The sequence below is a fragment of the Hyaena hyaena genome, unplaced genomic scaffold (assembly GCF_003009895.1).
Source record: "Hyaena hyaena isolate Hyena2069 unplaced genomic scaffold, ASM300989v1 scaffold_162, whole genome shotgun sequence".
NCBI classification, from domain to species: Eukaryota; Metazoa; Chordata; class Mammalia; order Carnivora; family Hyaenidae; genus Hyaena; species Hyaena hyaena.
The window spans coordinates 1,126,469-1,143,291 of record NW_024080795.1 but is presented as its reverse complement, the minus strand read 5'-3'; the positions used below and the strand labels follow the sequence as shown (position 1 = coordinate 1,143,291).

The 16,823-nt window shown below is 41.8% G+C and overlaps 1 protein-coding gene across 1 annotated transcript in view; it reads right to left on the bottom strand.

Annotated features, from left to right (window-relative positions):
- Positions 1-16,823, bottom strand: part of GPC3 (glypican 3) — a 446,356-nt gene that overhangs the window by 137,758 nt on the left and 291,775 nt on the right. The window contains exon 4 of the mRNA XM_039239848.1: positions 5,194-5,327. Within this exon, the coding sequence (XP_039095779.1) occupies positions 5,194-5,327 (134 nt within the window). The remainder of the gene's footprint in view (positions 1-5,193; positions 5,328-16,823) is intronic.

Sequence of the window (16,823 nt, the reverse complement as noted above, 5' to 3'; positions counted from 1 at the left end):
AGCCTTTCTCAACTTTTGCAGGAGAGCTCCTAATTTCCCCAGCTGTGGTGCTGCCATACTTTTGGACACGGCTCTGCTGTGACACTCGCCCCCAGTGTATGAAAATTATTTGCGTCTCTCTCTCTAACTAGGCTGGGAGCTCCTCCTATTCATCAGAGTCTAATCCATACACAATGCTGAGCCTATAGATGGTGTTGACAAACGTTGAAAGAAGCAGAGTCCTATTTAGGGCAGAATGACTTGTACCAGACCCGAAACTCGTTGATTCACTCAGGACATACTTTGTTGTTTTGTTCAGAGGGTGGAAGGCACCACTGAGCTTACAAAACTTCCTAGCCAAACCAGAGCAGCGGTCGGCGATGGAGTGGGAGTAAGCATTGATTTTGGACCAGAGAGCTGAGATCAGCTTTTGTTCTTTTCTTTCTAGGTCATTTACTAGTGTCACCTAATCCATTGCCCCTTTAGACCAAGTCAGAGGGGGAGGGCCCTGCAGGAAGGAGAAGGGCAAGATGAATACACAGTTGTAATTTCACAAGGGTGGAGGGACTGTGTGACTTTCTCACACGTTGGCAGCAGCTTGGTTTATACAGAGGCAGGATGGACTGTTCGACTAGAGATTCGGGGCTTGGAAAAAGGACAGATACTGCTCACGCATTCCACCAAGTGTTACGAGGGTGCGTGAATGACAAAGTAAACAACATCCTATGGGAAGTAAGAAAAGAGACATTCAAGCGGGCAAAGGCTGACGTCTGGGAAGCGTTGAGGATTCCAGAGCTGGAAAGGACTACAGCAATCACATTCCTTCTGTTCTGATCGCTACTTGTGCCTCTTGTTTTACTCTGTTTTAAATCTGCTGACCTATATTTGCAATATTTCTACCTTAAGGGAACACTGAATCCCATACACAGGCCACCAGTTGAGTGTCGCATTGCCTTTAAACTGAACTGTGCTATTTCTAAGATTAGTTGTGTGTTGCAAACTACCCAGTTGGGGGCAGACAAAACAAACAGATGACTTCTGAATGCTACCAAAGGAATCCTGCATTTCTTTGTGTGTTGTTATTTTAATAAGGCAAAGGGCTTTTTAACTCATAATCAGATTCAGACAGCTTGCTCCATGGACAGAATGCTACAATGGGGTTCCTTTCCAATTATCATATTTTTAACCACGGAGGCTGGAGCTTGGGCATGGGTGTGAGGGGTGCTGGAGGCACATGTATTTTTCTGGAAGATGTGAAATGCTGTGCAGAACAAACTCAGAAATTTATAGAGGTACTAACACTGCCAAAACAAACCCTCCTAATAACACCAGACTGCGGGCGCCAGGGCATCGAGCAGCAAGAGATCGTCTAATCCACAACTCTCCCCTCTCCCTAAAAGGGTCTACAGTGCCTGTCGGAAGGAGTTGAAGGAAATCAGACATTCTCCTCTAGTTTTGCTTTCTTATTCTGCCAGGGAATTCAGAAAGAACGGCTCCAACTCGGACTCTAAGGCTTGCAAGAGACAGAAGAAGCGTCATAGGGCACGTTCATGTTCCCGACATCCACAGGAGTCTTGCCTGACCACCACTTACTCAAGCCTACAGGCTCTGTAGCTGTTCTTACCATCTTTTCTCTCCTTTGGGGTTAGCAACGGTCTAAACATGGTGTCCAATCTGGGTGCCTGGCCAAGAGCCCATTCATCGCTTTTATTTTTCCCTGGAGGAATCCATACCACAGAGCCCTCTCTGGTAAGGCCATAGGGATTGAGTCCCACGGAGCCCAAGACAGAGGCCATGGCAGAGGGGCCTTGATAAAGTAGGACCTCCTGCTTACTCTGAAACGTATCTAGGCTGACAGGGTAGTCTCAGAATGGGACCAGGTCAGTGTGTTTAGTTTGAACAAGCTCTGCGTGTGATTCTGTTACAAATTCATACACCACCCCCTCCGCAAAGGCCCACTTATGGCTCCTTGGGCAGAGGCTCTTTTTACCGATAGGCTGCCTCTAGGGATAGACTCTTTTGCACTTATAAAACTAATTTGGTATTATTTGCATTTAAGTCTATTTCCACATTAGACTGTTTTGGAGAGCTAGATTGTGTCTTGAGTTTTGATGCCCAGTACACATTCTGGCACATAATAGGTATTTCCTAAATTTCTGCTCAGTTGAATAAAGCAATAACTATATATAAAATGCATATTGTTGATACTACTATACAGATATAAATATATGACATCATATTACATTTATAATATATAAATATAATTTATAATTTAAAAATTCCATTTCATATTTTATTTTATTTCTTCTTTAAAAGATTTTCTTTTTATTTTTTTTTTTATTTTTTTTATTTTTTTTTATTTTTTTAAATATTTTTGTTTATTACTAGGAGAGAGAGAGAGAGAGAGAGAGACAGCGTGAGCAGGGGAGGGTCAGAGAGAGAGGGAGATACAGACTCTGAAACAGGCCCCAGGCTCTGAGCTGGCAGTCAGCACAGAGCCCGACGCGGGGCTCGAACCCACAAACTGCGAGATCATGACCTAAGCGAAAGTCGGACGCTTAACCGACTAAGCCACCCAGGCGCCCCAAAAGATTTTCTTTTTAGGGCACTGGGTGGCTCAGTCGGTTAAGTATCTGACTCTTGATTTCGGCTCAGGTCATGATCTCACAGTTTGTGAGTTCGAGCCCCGTGTTGGGCTCTGTGCTGACAGTGCGGCGCCTGCTTGGGATTTTCTCTGGCTCCCTCTCTCTGCGCCCCTCTCCCGCTTGTGCTCTTTCTCTCTCTCTGTCTCTCAAAATAAATAAACATTTAAATAAATATATATATAATACAATATAAACATAAATTTTTTACTTCAGTCCAATATGCAAAGGGTTTCCTCTAGTTAAAGATCAAAGACTGAGGTTAATTTCTCAGGTGGTTTGGGCAGAAAGTGAAAGCAATGGAGAACAACAGACAAAGTCAAGTCAGGCGTTAAAGAAGGTCTGGAGAAATGACCACATTGTCTTCCCAGAAAGACAAAAAGCTTCCAAAGAAACCCTATGCTATAGGGAAATGGTTGTCAAATATTTTGGTGCCAGGTTGTCAAATATTTTGGTGCCAGGACTCCTGCGGTGGTTTTTAAATATGTCCACAAATTCTTCGATACTCTTTCCTTCAAGAGGTGGAATTTAATTTCCCTCCCCTTGAGTATGGACTAGAATTGGTAACTTGCTTCCAACAAACTGGTGTCCGAATAGATGGTATGTCACTTCCCAGACTAGGTCAGAACAGACACCACAGCTTTTTGCTTGTTCTCTTCCACGGATCGCGTGCTCTGGGAAGGCCGGCGGCCATGTCACGGGGACACTCACGAGACCCATGTGGTGAGGAACTGAGGCCTCCTTTCAAAAACCGACACTAACTTGCTAAAATGTGTAAGAGCCTCCCTGGAAGTCGATCCTCCAGCCTTGACAACACTTCATATGACTGCAGCCCCAGAAAGTGACCGAAATTTCTTTAGAGGCTGAGAACTACCCAGCTATACTGGTCCCAAATTCCTGACAGAAACTGTGAGGGGAATAAATGTTTGTTGCTCTACATCGCTATTTCTTTGTATGATATATGTTTGATATTCATTGCTTAGGAATTAAAACTCAGGAAAATTCTACTTATTTGCTTACTTATTTATTATAAACCAACAATGAGCCATTTTAAGTTAACATAAATAACACTCATGAAAAAAATGGTGAGAAAGTGATACTCTTTTTGCCTTTTTACAAAACATCTTTGGCCCGGCTTCACAGGAGGCAGCTAAATTCTCCCAGTGGCTCCCACATTCAATCTGCTGCAATGCCCTGTTTTGGTTGAAGTATATAAGCAAGACCCCACTTCACATAGATATAGACTTAGCAAAAGGAGCACCTCACGCGCTCCCTGAAAGGGCCTCTGAATCACAATTTCAAACTGTTGCTACAAGGAAACTAGAAATCTCGTAGGTTGGAGGTCAACAAAAGAGAAGAAAATGTTCAATTCTGAAATGAAACAATTCTGAAATGTTTCTGTGGAAGACCGTCTCATCTCACACATCAAACTGGATCATGTAAGACTGAGAATGATTACTTCCCAAACTCCTATAGTAAACAGATATGGACGGAATAACTGAGCCCACATCTAAGATGTTACTTATTTCACCTCTTAATTTTCCATCTCTGAATTTCCATCTCTTAATTTTCCAATCTCTCCCAGTTCCCTCAAAGTCATCAGGAAGCAGAACTCGTATCTAGCTATTCTTGAGCCAGTGGTAGGGTGGGCAGCATGTGCAGTCCTTTCCGGAAGGCACTTCTCCTAGATTTGTGTTACGATTCCCATCCAGTGTCTACTCCTAATTTGTAACCATGAAGCTAGAACAGGGAAGGAGGGGATCTCGATAAGGGAGGAGGAATGAAGAGAATGAGGATCAGAAACAAATTTTACTTTAGTCCCTTGACTGCTGTCTTAAGAAATAGAAACAGAATCCTTCATTTTTATTTTTTAATTAAAAAACATTTTAATGTTTATTTTTGAGAGAGAGAGAGCATGTGAGAGAGCAGGGTAGGGAGGGGCAGAGAGAGAATCCCAAGTGCTGACAGCATGGAGCCTGCGGGGGGGGGGGGGGTGGGACTTGATTCCAATGACCATGAGATCATGACCTGAGCCGAAATCAAGAGTTGGACACTCAACCGACTGAGCCACCCAGCAGCCCCATGAATCCTTAATTTTATATACTTAAGAGAATGCATATAGAACGTGCAGTATGTGTATACACATGACTGTGTATACATGACACATGTGTATGCACATGAGTGTGTCTTGTCAGTTTCTCTCTGGTAAACCTGACCTGGATGCACTGTTAGTACCAGGGAAGTCATAATGAAGCCATAACATTGTGAGACCAGATCATAAGCAGAAAATGTTTTGTTTAATCAATAAATACCTTGAATAGAGAAGTCCATTCCACCCTGTGTTGCTGTACTAGATATTTACACATGGTAACTTTACATTTAAATATGGCTTAGATATAATACAGTATCTTTTCTCTTTAACACTGACACGTGGTAGTATTTAATTAATCAAATGCTCTACTCAGAAGAACTAAATAATGTGTATTTAAGAAGCTTCACTCCAAAGGTTTTTGAACTTAAAGCACAATTGCTAATTGTATGCTGAAATAGAGGTAAAAAAAATCCCTCTCACCTTCTTCGGCTGGATAAGGTTTCTTCATGTTCTACATGAGCAACTTTTAATACCTTCTTGTCAATAAACAGATCTTCAGGATAATAAGCAGATCTATATTGGCGCTGTTGAGAATGGGCACATAACTTGCCAATCTGAAAAAGAAATGCAATATAATTACGTGATACTTTCACAGATATGATAGTAGAAACAAATTCTGAAATGCACTTCAATTTCTTCCTCAATTTCTTTTTAAAGAGCAGAACGAAGCTATTACTGGAGTCAAAAAAGGTGATATGCTTTTAAGGCAAAGAGCCCATCTGTGGAAAAGGAGGCTGAAGAGTGCGGTAGTGGGGCTCTGAGCACAGCCTATTCAAAGATTTCCTAAGATGAAAAATGCCTTTTCTCCATAGTGAAGTGCACCTTTGAGAGGACCCTCTACACAGGACTGGCGCTACTGATACCAGTCAATGGCACTCAGTATTTATTCGTATGAAGAAGTTCACAAATGGGAATTGCAAAGTTTGGGAGGAACCGGTGTGGGAGGTGAGGGGCTGTGAACGATGTGTAGAGTAGCCTGTTAATAGAATTACAGCCTCCCATGCAGAGTGTTCCCGACTCTTGTGAGCATTTTGCTATAAGACCCAAGGTGGAATATTCTGAAAGATGTCAATGTAGTTGCTCAGGTGATTTTCCTAAAAACACCCAAGGGACGGAAGAAGGCAAAGCAACTAATCAATAGCCAGTGTCGTCAGCTATGAATCATGTTATATTGCCTAAGCCCAGGACTGAAAGTACTAAGGAACAGAGGTGCAAGGAAGTCTACCTTCTCTCCTCCTTTCTTCCCTCTTTTGTCCTGCCTTCCTTTCTCTACCCATTCATTTGTTCATTCCAAAGTATTTATTGGTGCCTCCCTCTAAAGCTTAGTTCTAAATGATGGGGTTCAATTACTTGTAGATTTCTATTTTTTCACTTTCGGACAAATGCCTAAGTGAACTTCCCGTATTAAAGAAGTATGCATTAACATGTCTTCCTTATGCCTGACACTAAGCTAAATGTTACTAATCTCATTTTATAGGTGAAGAAAGTGAGGTTCAGGCAGGTTAAGTTACTTGCCCACAGCAAACAGGTAGTGGATTCATTTTGTGACTTCAAAGTTTATACAATATCATCTTCCTAGATGATGATACTTGCTTTCCAGTTGCTTACACACTCTATTTTTTAAGTTTATTTATTTTCAGAGAGAAAAGGAGCATGAGGGGAAGGAAGATCAGAGAGAGAGAGAGAGAGAGAGAGAGGGAGAAAGAGAGAATCCTAAGCAGACTCTGTACTATCAGTGCAGAGCCTGATGCGGGGCTTGAACTCATGAACCATGAGATGACCTGAACCTAAGTCGGACACTTAACTGACTGAGCCGCCCAGGCGCCCCTCTCAGTATATAAAAAAAAAATTTTTTTAACGTTTATTTTTGAGAGAGACAGAGACAGAGAGACAGAGCCTGAGCGGGGGAGGGGCAGAGAGAGAGGGAGACACAGAATCCGAAGCAGGCTCCAGGCTCCAAGCTGTCAGCACAGAGCCCGATGCGGGGCTCGAACTCATGACCCTTGAGATCATGACTTGAGCTGAAGTCAGACACTTAACTGACTGAGCACCCAGGTGCCCCTCTATATTTTCTTTTGTATAAAAGGAATTCCCAGTCTTTCAAAACATAGCCAAGGTGAATATACAGATTGTATACTTTAGGAAAAATTTTAGCAACAGCTAGTGAAGACAGAGGTTATACCTTTTATCACTTTTGTACCTCCATGGAATTCAGACTGAATTTTGCACACTGTTAGGCTCTCAGCAAAGGCAAGTTAAATGCAGTAAATTGAAGGAGACTCCCAGTTATCAGGCCTGGCACACCATTCTCCCATGCGCCGTGTGTGGTAATCGTTTCTGGATTTCTCAAGACGGCCCTGACACCATTTACTAAACTATATCTTTATAAAAGCATAAATGACATTAAGTTTGTATAGCTTTGTAAAGTTTTCAATACATAAATAAATTCTTGAATTAGAAATAAAATCTAAAGTCAGTAGTGGCATCCTCTCCATTGACGAAGGACAGCAGGCCAGCTATTCCCAATCATGTATCTCAATGGAAATGAAATAAAAGTTGCAGACACTTTGAAATACACCATTTGGCTTCGGATCGTATGATACTGGATTTTGCAGATTTGTTTATGAAATGCTATTTGACTTGGGCTGATATTAACTTCAAATGAAGAATCTGTGTTCTCTGAGTTTGTCCTAATGGGTAGCAGTCTGGTAGGGTGCGTTAGGCTAGGGGGCTGCCTGGCTGGACTGGGGGGTTCAGTTCCAATCACTTCCAAAGCTTGTAAGGCAGACACAAATAACTGAGGCCAGACTGTGCATCCTAAAATTATGTTCAGAGAGATATACATATTTACTCTGTCACATTCCTGGTGAACATTTGTAGAACAAAACCTTGATGTTCATTCCATAAATGCCTATTTATTACTCTGCGAACATACATCAGTGTGAGAGTCTATTTCACCAAGATCAAAGTATTCTTTGAACATTCCCGAGCACAGGACACGTTCCCTTGATCGACACCTGTTTCAAATCCAGCACTAAAGTCCAAACCTTTCACACGTCTTCTACTGTAGCTTGTCTATGCACAGACCAGAGCTGTGAAGCCTGCTTCTCCACTGGAAGTCTGCTTTTTGTATCAGTGAATGCTAATTGGGCCACAGCAAGATTTTAGTTTCTAACCCCCTCCCATCCTACTGGAAAGGGGTTCAGCTGACGCATAAGTAGGAAGGTTAAGAACAAATGAGAATGTAGCCAGTGTGACCGTCCTTCCCAAGCTACCCAATGTGGTGTTGTCAGGAAGACTTCCCAAGGCTCCGTGTGGGGTAAGGGGCAAACAGTGATGTCCTGCCCATCTGAAATCTGCCTCATCTTATCAGACAGGCTGTATTTTCTTCCACCAATCTACCATGATGCACATTCTTCTCATCTACAAAGAATCTGTCAAATGTAGACACCCTTTGGGCTCTTCTCTGCACATCTTCCACCTCCACACCATGGGAGGCGAATATTATGAGCTCATTTGCGAAGGGGATGCAAAAAGAAAACTTAATTTCAAAGAGATGAAGTATTCACATTAAAGAGGTCCTTTCAGCCTCCCACTTGGGCAACATCAGGCTATGCTAGGAAACCTGGGTCTTACTCTACGGCTGCACTTGCTGAAGGGGCACCAGCCTCCCACGTGGCATTTTAGAACTCTGTATCCTGCCTAGAAGTTTTGGGCTCTTAAATAAGCAGTGCAATCCAATATCCTTTCACTGAGTAATGTACCAGGTCAAAGATGCCACTATCTTGAAGTTTTGTTAGTTGGAGGGAATTTATTGGATCGGTGAGTGTCTCTATCAACAGACCCGGGATCGAAAACCCTTTCATTTTCCATGAACTGTGATTCCTAATGGTGCCTTTGTTCATGCGGCAAACCTGTGGCAGGGAAAGCAAGAGTGCTCTGACGTTATACGACTTGAAACATAGGAAGACTGGGCCTCTGACCGTATCTAGGCAAGCAGGTCATCCTACTAAACTTAGAACCATTCTTTTCTAACCAGGATCCAGAAGCACTGGCTTTGGAGATGCGTGAGGAAAATACACTGCTAGGGCTCACCCACAACAAGACTTTTTGACCTAGACCACAGTTTCACTCCACCTGTAACTCTGGTCTCATGCACAAAAAAAAAAAAAAAGGTATGATATGTCAAGGCCCGTATTTGATTCTGAATTCCTTTGAACGAAAAGGTGCAAATGACTTTTCAAGTACAATAGGTCACTATAGATTTTGAAACCACGCAAAGCATTTGGATAGATGTAATTCACACAGGCTCCCTGTAACTGACATGTCAAGAAACGCAGATAATCCCTTGGTTGAAATCTAACCATATGGATTCTCAGGCCCCATTGGCTGTTGGTTCTGGAAATTCTCAGGTGACCGAAAAAACTCAGGCTTGCTTTTTCCCTCTGAGTGGCTGAGTAGAGAAAGTCTGTATTGTAAATTTCTCAGTACTAATCCTTCACATTTGTAACATAATACCTTACTCCAGCCTAGTGCCTCAGTAATAACTTCTACATCCATTCTCTGTTCTCAACAGTGAGTTCTACAACAACCCTCTACAATAGAGCACGTATTATTGGCCCCATTTTCAGAGATAAGGAAACTGAGGCTCACAACAGTTAAGGAACTGAAGAAAAGTCACAGTGGTAGTAAATGGCAGAGTTAGGATTTGAACCCAGATCTGTCTAACTTCAAAACCTAAGTTTATTTGTTTTAGTTATTATTTTTAATATTTTTAATGTTTATTTTTGAGAGAGAGAGCTAGAGTATGAGTGGGGGAGGGGCAGAGAGAAAGGGAGATGCAGAATTAGAAGCAGGCTCCAGGCTCTGAGCACTGTGCAGTTAGCACAGAGCCCGATGTGGGGCTCGAACTCACGAACTATGAGCTCATGACCTATGCTGAAGTCGGATGCCTAACTGACTGAGCCACCCAGGTGCCCCCTAAGTTTATTTTTCAAAGATTTTATTTTTACATAATTTCTACGTCTAACGTGGGACTCGAACTTACAACCCTGAGATCAAGAGCTGCATGCTCCACCAACTAACCAGCCAGGTGCCTGGGTTTTCATTTTTGGTTTTTCCCCTCTATGCCATAGATTTCTGTCAAGATGACGGGCTCTGGGGCTTCCCAGTATTGAGTTTGGCCCAGCTTTGTAGTCCTGTGGACATCCCATCCATAAATGGAGAAAAGCAATGATTATGAGGAATTCAAAAACATTTTTAAACAAGGGCTACTTCTTAAAGATAAGCTGAATACTGACATCCAATTTTAACCTACGTTTCAGGCAGTACTCCTAATGGAGTGATTTAAATTCTTCGGCTTGCCAGCTAAGAGTCGATTAGTAACCATACTAAAGCACTGGATGTCCAGGTCTATGGGAGGCGCGGTTCCCATGTGTGCCCAGCCTGTGCTTGCGGCTGGCAAGATGCCCCCAGACCCCGACTAAAGACAGATACTTGGATTGGCTACAAAATCTATAATTCCTACAATATAAACCAGGTCTAGTCTGATGTCTGGCCTGAGTGTATTCTTTATAGTCTCCCCCAAATGGAGATTCCTGGTTGATCCTTTGGCTACAAAAATGCAACAGGGTTAGCTGTAATCGCCTAAAAGATGAGAAAATGGGGAAGGGGTGCAAATACATTAAGCGTATCTCCGACTCTCTCCCACCCTTTTTTTTTTTAAATGTTTATTGATTTATTTCTAAGAGAGAGAGGGAGAAAGAGAGAGAGCAAGTGGGGGAGGGGTAGACAGAGAGGGGGACAGAGGATCCAAAGCAGGTTTTGTGCTGACACAGTGAGTCCCATGTGGGGCTTGAACTCATGAACTGTGAGATCATGGCCTGATCCAGACACTCAGCCACCCAGGTGCCCTGTGACTCTCTCCCACTCTTAACTACCCTAACAGGTCTATTTTGCTCTCGATTTGTAAAAAAAATCAGATGAAGGAAATTTTTTTTTTTCTCCAAAGTAAACTCTATGCCCAAAGTGGGGCTCAAACTCACGACCCTGAGATCAAGAGTTGCATGCTCTACTGACTCAGCCAGCTGGGTGCTCCAACATTTTCTTTCTCAAGAAATAAATAAGAGGGGTGTGTGTGTGTGTGTGTGTGTGTGTGTGTGTGCTTTCATTTACATGACCCATAATAGGAGGAGGAAGGGGAGGGGAGAGGCAGGAGGGGAAACTGAAAGAGAAAAGTTCCCACTAGTGAGTTCATAGGCTAAGAACCTCAGGTGCATCATATGACCCTCAGAAATTCCACAGCCTTTGAAGAAGTTAGCTGTCTCACTGAGTTGTCCTCTGCAATCAGAACATCTCCTTCCCTCTCAAGAGCTATACCTCGGGTCACCAAGACTTGAGGGGCTTCAGAGGGTCGCTGCAGTTTCATTTAATTGTAGAATAATTTTTCTGCCAGAATCCAGCTGATTACTGTGATCCCAAAGAGTACTTCTCTGAGAACTGTTGCTAAGTAATTGGTGTAAATTTAGTTTTTGATCATCACTGGATTCATCAGAATCCCAAAGAATTAAAAAATAAACCCTCTAAGGTTAGGCAATTTAAATACCCGGTCTGATCCCCCATCCACTCTAAAGGAGTATTATATATAGTATTACCTGCGCCACCTCTTTTAGGGTGCCTTGGGGCTTGGGGGTAGGGTGGGGTGGGAATTCCATAGGTTCCCAGCAGAAATAAAATAATGAACTTCACTTCGTTCTGTTGAACTGTCTGTTATACTGTCGTTCAATTTCGTTTAATTAAATCTTAAAAGTTTTAAAACAAAATATACATTGAAATTATGTGATATACAACATAAACTTTTTAATAGTAGTAACCATGCCCATTTAACAATTCTACAGGTATAATAAAAATGCTAATATATGTTAATGTTTAGTCTGTGGTTAATGTTTTGTCTTGTTAATTTCCCCAGGGCCTTTATTACTGATTTAAATCTGCCACACTACTCAACTGATTGCATTGCTTCCACAAACTGCATGAAAGTAGCTCAAATGAATACTGATTAACAGAAATGAACAAACATTTGCCTGGGCAAACCATTCTTATTATATGCTTGTAATCATTACATACATTTTCTTACAATGAGATGGGCATGGTAGGCATTTTCTACTCATTCTTCCTACAAAAAATATGCATATGAGCATTAAATTAATTTATAACCTTGTACTTCAGGAAGCACATCATTATTAATTAACTATTGATTGATCTGGATATAGAGCACAGAGGATAATGAACACACCTGGGTGACAATGTAAGCAGTTTTTTTCTGCCACAGACATTTTGCTGTGACTCATCATTAATTGCTTGACCATTAAAATAAAAGTTGCTAATAATCTGTAATGTGTTATGAATCGTGTGATTTTAAGAAATCAGGTGTCACAGTTCGGACCCTCCGTTCAAGTCATCTCTGTAAATAAACTGGAATCCAAAAAAAAGGGGAATTTGTCGTGCAGATCAGTCTGCTATTCAGCGGAGCCACAGCATTACACTATGGTGAAAAGAGCACCCAATTGGGAGTCAGGAGACCTGGGTTCCAGTCCCAGCTCATTCTCTTGCCATTTCAATAAATCTACACAAGTCACTTAATTTCCTTCAAACTCAGCTTTCTCATCTGCAAAATGGAGACAACCACCACGCCTGTCATGCCTAGCAGTGTGAGGATCAAATAAACGAAGGGATGAAAATGCGAGGTCACCCACATCCACATAGCAATCTGACTCAATCATTCTGTAAGTGGGGACTGCTTGCCTTCTACAGCCCACTTCGTGTGTTGGAATCCTGGGTCAGCGGGTCAAGAATATTGCTAACTCTAATAGTTGGAGGAGTTCTTTAACTGGAGGCTTTTGGAAGACAACAAAAGGGTTTGATGAGTTTGGGGCTCCCATTCTGAATGGGAACCACACTGAGTTGCTGACATTGTCTGCGCGTCACAGACTCAATCAACTCTTTGCTCTGGTATACCTGGAATATCCCCTTCTGTTCTTCAGGGCCCCAATTGCCGACAGGTGGCACTTGATCTTTGCCAGTTACCCAGTGTCTCTAACCTGCACGGGGATGAATGCCATGGGAACGGGAGACAGGTTGGCAATACTCTCTCACGGAACAGACTTGCATTTAACTAATTTATATTTGCCGCAAATAGATTCTGAGTTGAAAACTCAGTTGAGTCCTTCATGTGTACCTAACACTTCTTATGCAATACCAATCCCTTCCCCGGACCAGAAGCCCGGGGCATGATTGCTGAATCACATATGACCAATATGGTGGGGGTTAAAAGAGAACTTCATGGACCAGTAAATTGAAAACCAAATGCAAATACCACTCCTCCAAATATACCTGTCTGCTTGTGTCCACCGTCGCAGTGAAAAGAACCACCACCTCCGTACTCAGTTGAAGCCAAAGTATATCGTTCATTTCGCCCTCTCCCTGACTTCCTGATGACCAGCCATTAGGTCTTGTTTTTTGCTGATTATAAATAACAACCTTGTGCACTTTTCTTCACCCTCAGGTCTAGGAGACCGTTAAGGGTCTCTTACAACAGTGCTCCTCAGGCTTCAGTATGTATACAAATCATCCGGGAGGGCTCCTCATGTCGGTTCATACACAATAAGTGAGGAGTGAGTTCTGAGATGAGCGGCACGGCCCCAGTGCTGTGGTTCTCAAAGTGTGGCCCCAAAATGAATAACATCAGTATCACTTGGGAACTTGTTACAAATGCAAATTATAAGGCCCAGTCTTAGACCTACTGAACCAGAACGGCTGGGAGTGGGGTCCAGCCATCTGTTTTTTTTTTTTTTTTTTAATTTTTTTTTTAATGTTTTATTTATTTCTAGGAGAGAGAGAGAGACAGCGTGAGCAGGGGAGGGTCAGAGAGAGAGGGAGATACAGACTCTGAAACAGGCTCCAGGCTCCGAGCTGGCAGTCAGCACAGAGCCCGACGCGGGGCTCGAACCCATGAACCGCGAGAGCATGACCTAAGCGAAAGTCGGACGCTTAACCGACTAAGCCACCCAGGTGCCCCTCCAGCCATCTGTTTTAACAAGCCCTCCAGGGGACTCTGATGCACACAGGTTGGAGAGTCACTGCCACATAAACCATCCCAACATCCTCTTAATTGGTTTCCCCAGCTCCAGTTTTGACCTCCCCCCGCATTCATTCCCTCCAAGTGCAGTTCTCTGAGACCCTCTCAGGAAGTTCTAGAGGTCAAACCTATTTCCATAATAATACTAAAACTTTATTTGCCCTTTTCACTCTTTCTCTCTCACAAATATATAAAGGAATTTTCCAGAGACTACATAATGTATAATGAAATCGTTGCTCTGGAATATGTGTTTGTGCATTCTAAAATTTTCTAAGATAGGTGACGGTACAAATACATGCACTTTGCAGACGTTAATTTCTTCTCAGTACTTAGTGCTCTTACTGGCTACTTAGAGGTAAATGTCTACTATACAACCTTTGTAACTTCACTCTCCCTTAACAAATTGTTATTTTGAAATCTAGAAGTTGTGTGTCTATGTGAAAACATAAGAAGTAAATATGCTTTGTAGTCTTGTTTGTAATATTTAGAAATACTTTTTAAAAAATCATCTAAGTTTAAAAAAAATTTTTTTTAATGTTTAATTTTGAGAGAGAGAGAGACAGAGCATGAGCTGAGGAGGAGCACAGAGAGAGGAAGACACAGACTCTGAAGTAGACTCCAGACTCCGAGCTGTCAGCACCAAGCCCGATGCCAGGCTCAAACCCACGAACTGTGAGATCATGACCTGAGCCAAAGTTGGATGCTTAACTGAGCCACCCAGGCACCCCAAAAATATGACCTAAGTTTTAAAATTAACTGTAATTGTTATCATTGAAGACTTTATATGTCATTATATAATAAACATTTTACAACATATTTTTCTGAAATTTGAAGATGGATGCTTGGCTTCAGAAAGGGAGATTAGAAGACTCACTTGCTCAAACCCCAATGTCTAGTTCTAAAGATGCTAAAAAGCTGTGGAACTGACTTATCAGAGTTCTCTGAATCATAGAAAGGAGGAACATATACAGTATATTGCAACCACAAGAATATGACAAAAAGCTATCATTCCTTTGGCCTTATAGGCACTAATAATTTATCTTACTATGTCTGAATTAATGGAATGTTTCAGAATAGGGGCGCCTGGGTGGCTCAGTTGGTTAAGTGTCCGACTTCGGCTCAGGTCATGATCTCATGGTTCGTGGGTTCGAGCCCCGCATCGGGCTCTGTGCTGACAGTTACCTCAGAGCCTGGAGCTCGTTTCAGATTCTGCATCTCCCTCTCTCTCTGACCCTCCTCTGCTCATGCTGTTTCTCTCTCTCTCCTTCTCTTTCTCTCTCTCTCAGAAATAAATAAAACATAATAAAATTATTTTAAAAAATGTTTCAGAATAGTATTATACTATGAGCCAAGGTGTTGAGTCATCTCGAAATCAATCATTCAGAGTTCAAAGAAAAAGGAATTAAATATTTAAAAGTAGATGCTATGAGGTATTTAAAAGTCAAAATTGTTTCTTATTGTTTTTCCAGAATAGAAATGGAAAAGTCATTAAAGCATAGCGTGGGGCATTGTATTACAGCAGCTGAACAAGTACACACCACAGTGGAGAAGTTAATAAGCACTGTACAGTTGAAAAGAATATCCAGTGGGGAGAAAACAGTCTCTTCAACAAGTGGTTTTGGGAAAACTGGATAGCTACATGCAAAAGAATGGAACTAGACCACTGTCTTATACCATACAAAAATTAAGTTCAAAATGGATTAAAGACCTCATGTGAGAGATGAAACCATAAAAATCCTAGAGGAGATCATAGGCAATAATCTCTTTGACATTGGTGGTAGCACCTTCTTTTTAGATATATCTCCTGAAGCAAGGGAAACAAAAGGAAAAATAAACTATTGAGACTATATCAAAATAAAAACCTTCTGCACAGTGAAGGCAACCATCAATAAAACCTATGGAATGGGAGAAGGTAATTGCAAATGACATATTTGGTAAAGGGTTAGTATCCAAAATCTATAATGAACTTATCAAACAACACCCAAAAGACAAATAATCCAATTTAAAAAATGGGCAGAAGGCGTGAATAGACATTTGTCCGAAGAAGATATACAGATGGCCAATGGACACACTCATCATCAGGGAAATGCAACTCAAAACCACATTGAGATACCACCTCACACTGGTCAGAGTGGCTGAAATCAACAACACAAGAAGCGGGTGTTAGCGAGGATGCAGAGAAAGGGGAACTCTCTTGCACTGTTGATGCGACTGCAAACTGGTGCAGCCGCTATGGACAACAGGGTGGGGGTTCCTCAAAAAGTTAAAAATAGAACTATCCTACTATCCAGCAACTGCACTATTGGGTATTTACCCAAAGGATACAAAAATACTAATTCAAAGGGTTATATGCACCCTGATGTTTACAGCAGCATTATCTACAATAGCCAAATTATGGAAACAGCCCAAGTGTCCATTGGCTAATGAATGGATAAAGAAGTGGTGTATATATACACAATGGAATATTACTCATCTATAAAAAAGAATGAAATCTTGCCATTTGTAATGACATGGTTGGAGCTACAGAGTATTATGCTAAGCAAAACAAGTCAGTCAGAGAAAGACAAATACCATACGATTCCACTTGTCTGTGGAATTTAAGAAACAAAACAAATGCGCAAAGGGGAAAAAAAGACAGACAAATCAAGAAACAGACTCTTAACTATAGAGAACTGATGGTTACCGGAGGTGGGGCGGGGGGGGGGGAGATGGGTGAAATACATGATGGGGACTAAGGAGTGCACTTGTGATGAGCACTGGGTGATGTATGCAAGTGTTGAATCACTGTATTGTACACCTGAAGCTAAGATTACACTGTATGTCGGCTAACTGGAATTTAAATAATAACTTAAAAAAAATAATTGGTAGTATTTCTGGAAAAAAAAAAAAACATTGTAGAGTTGACATCGCCAAA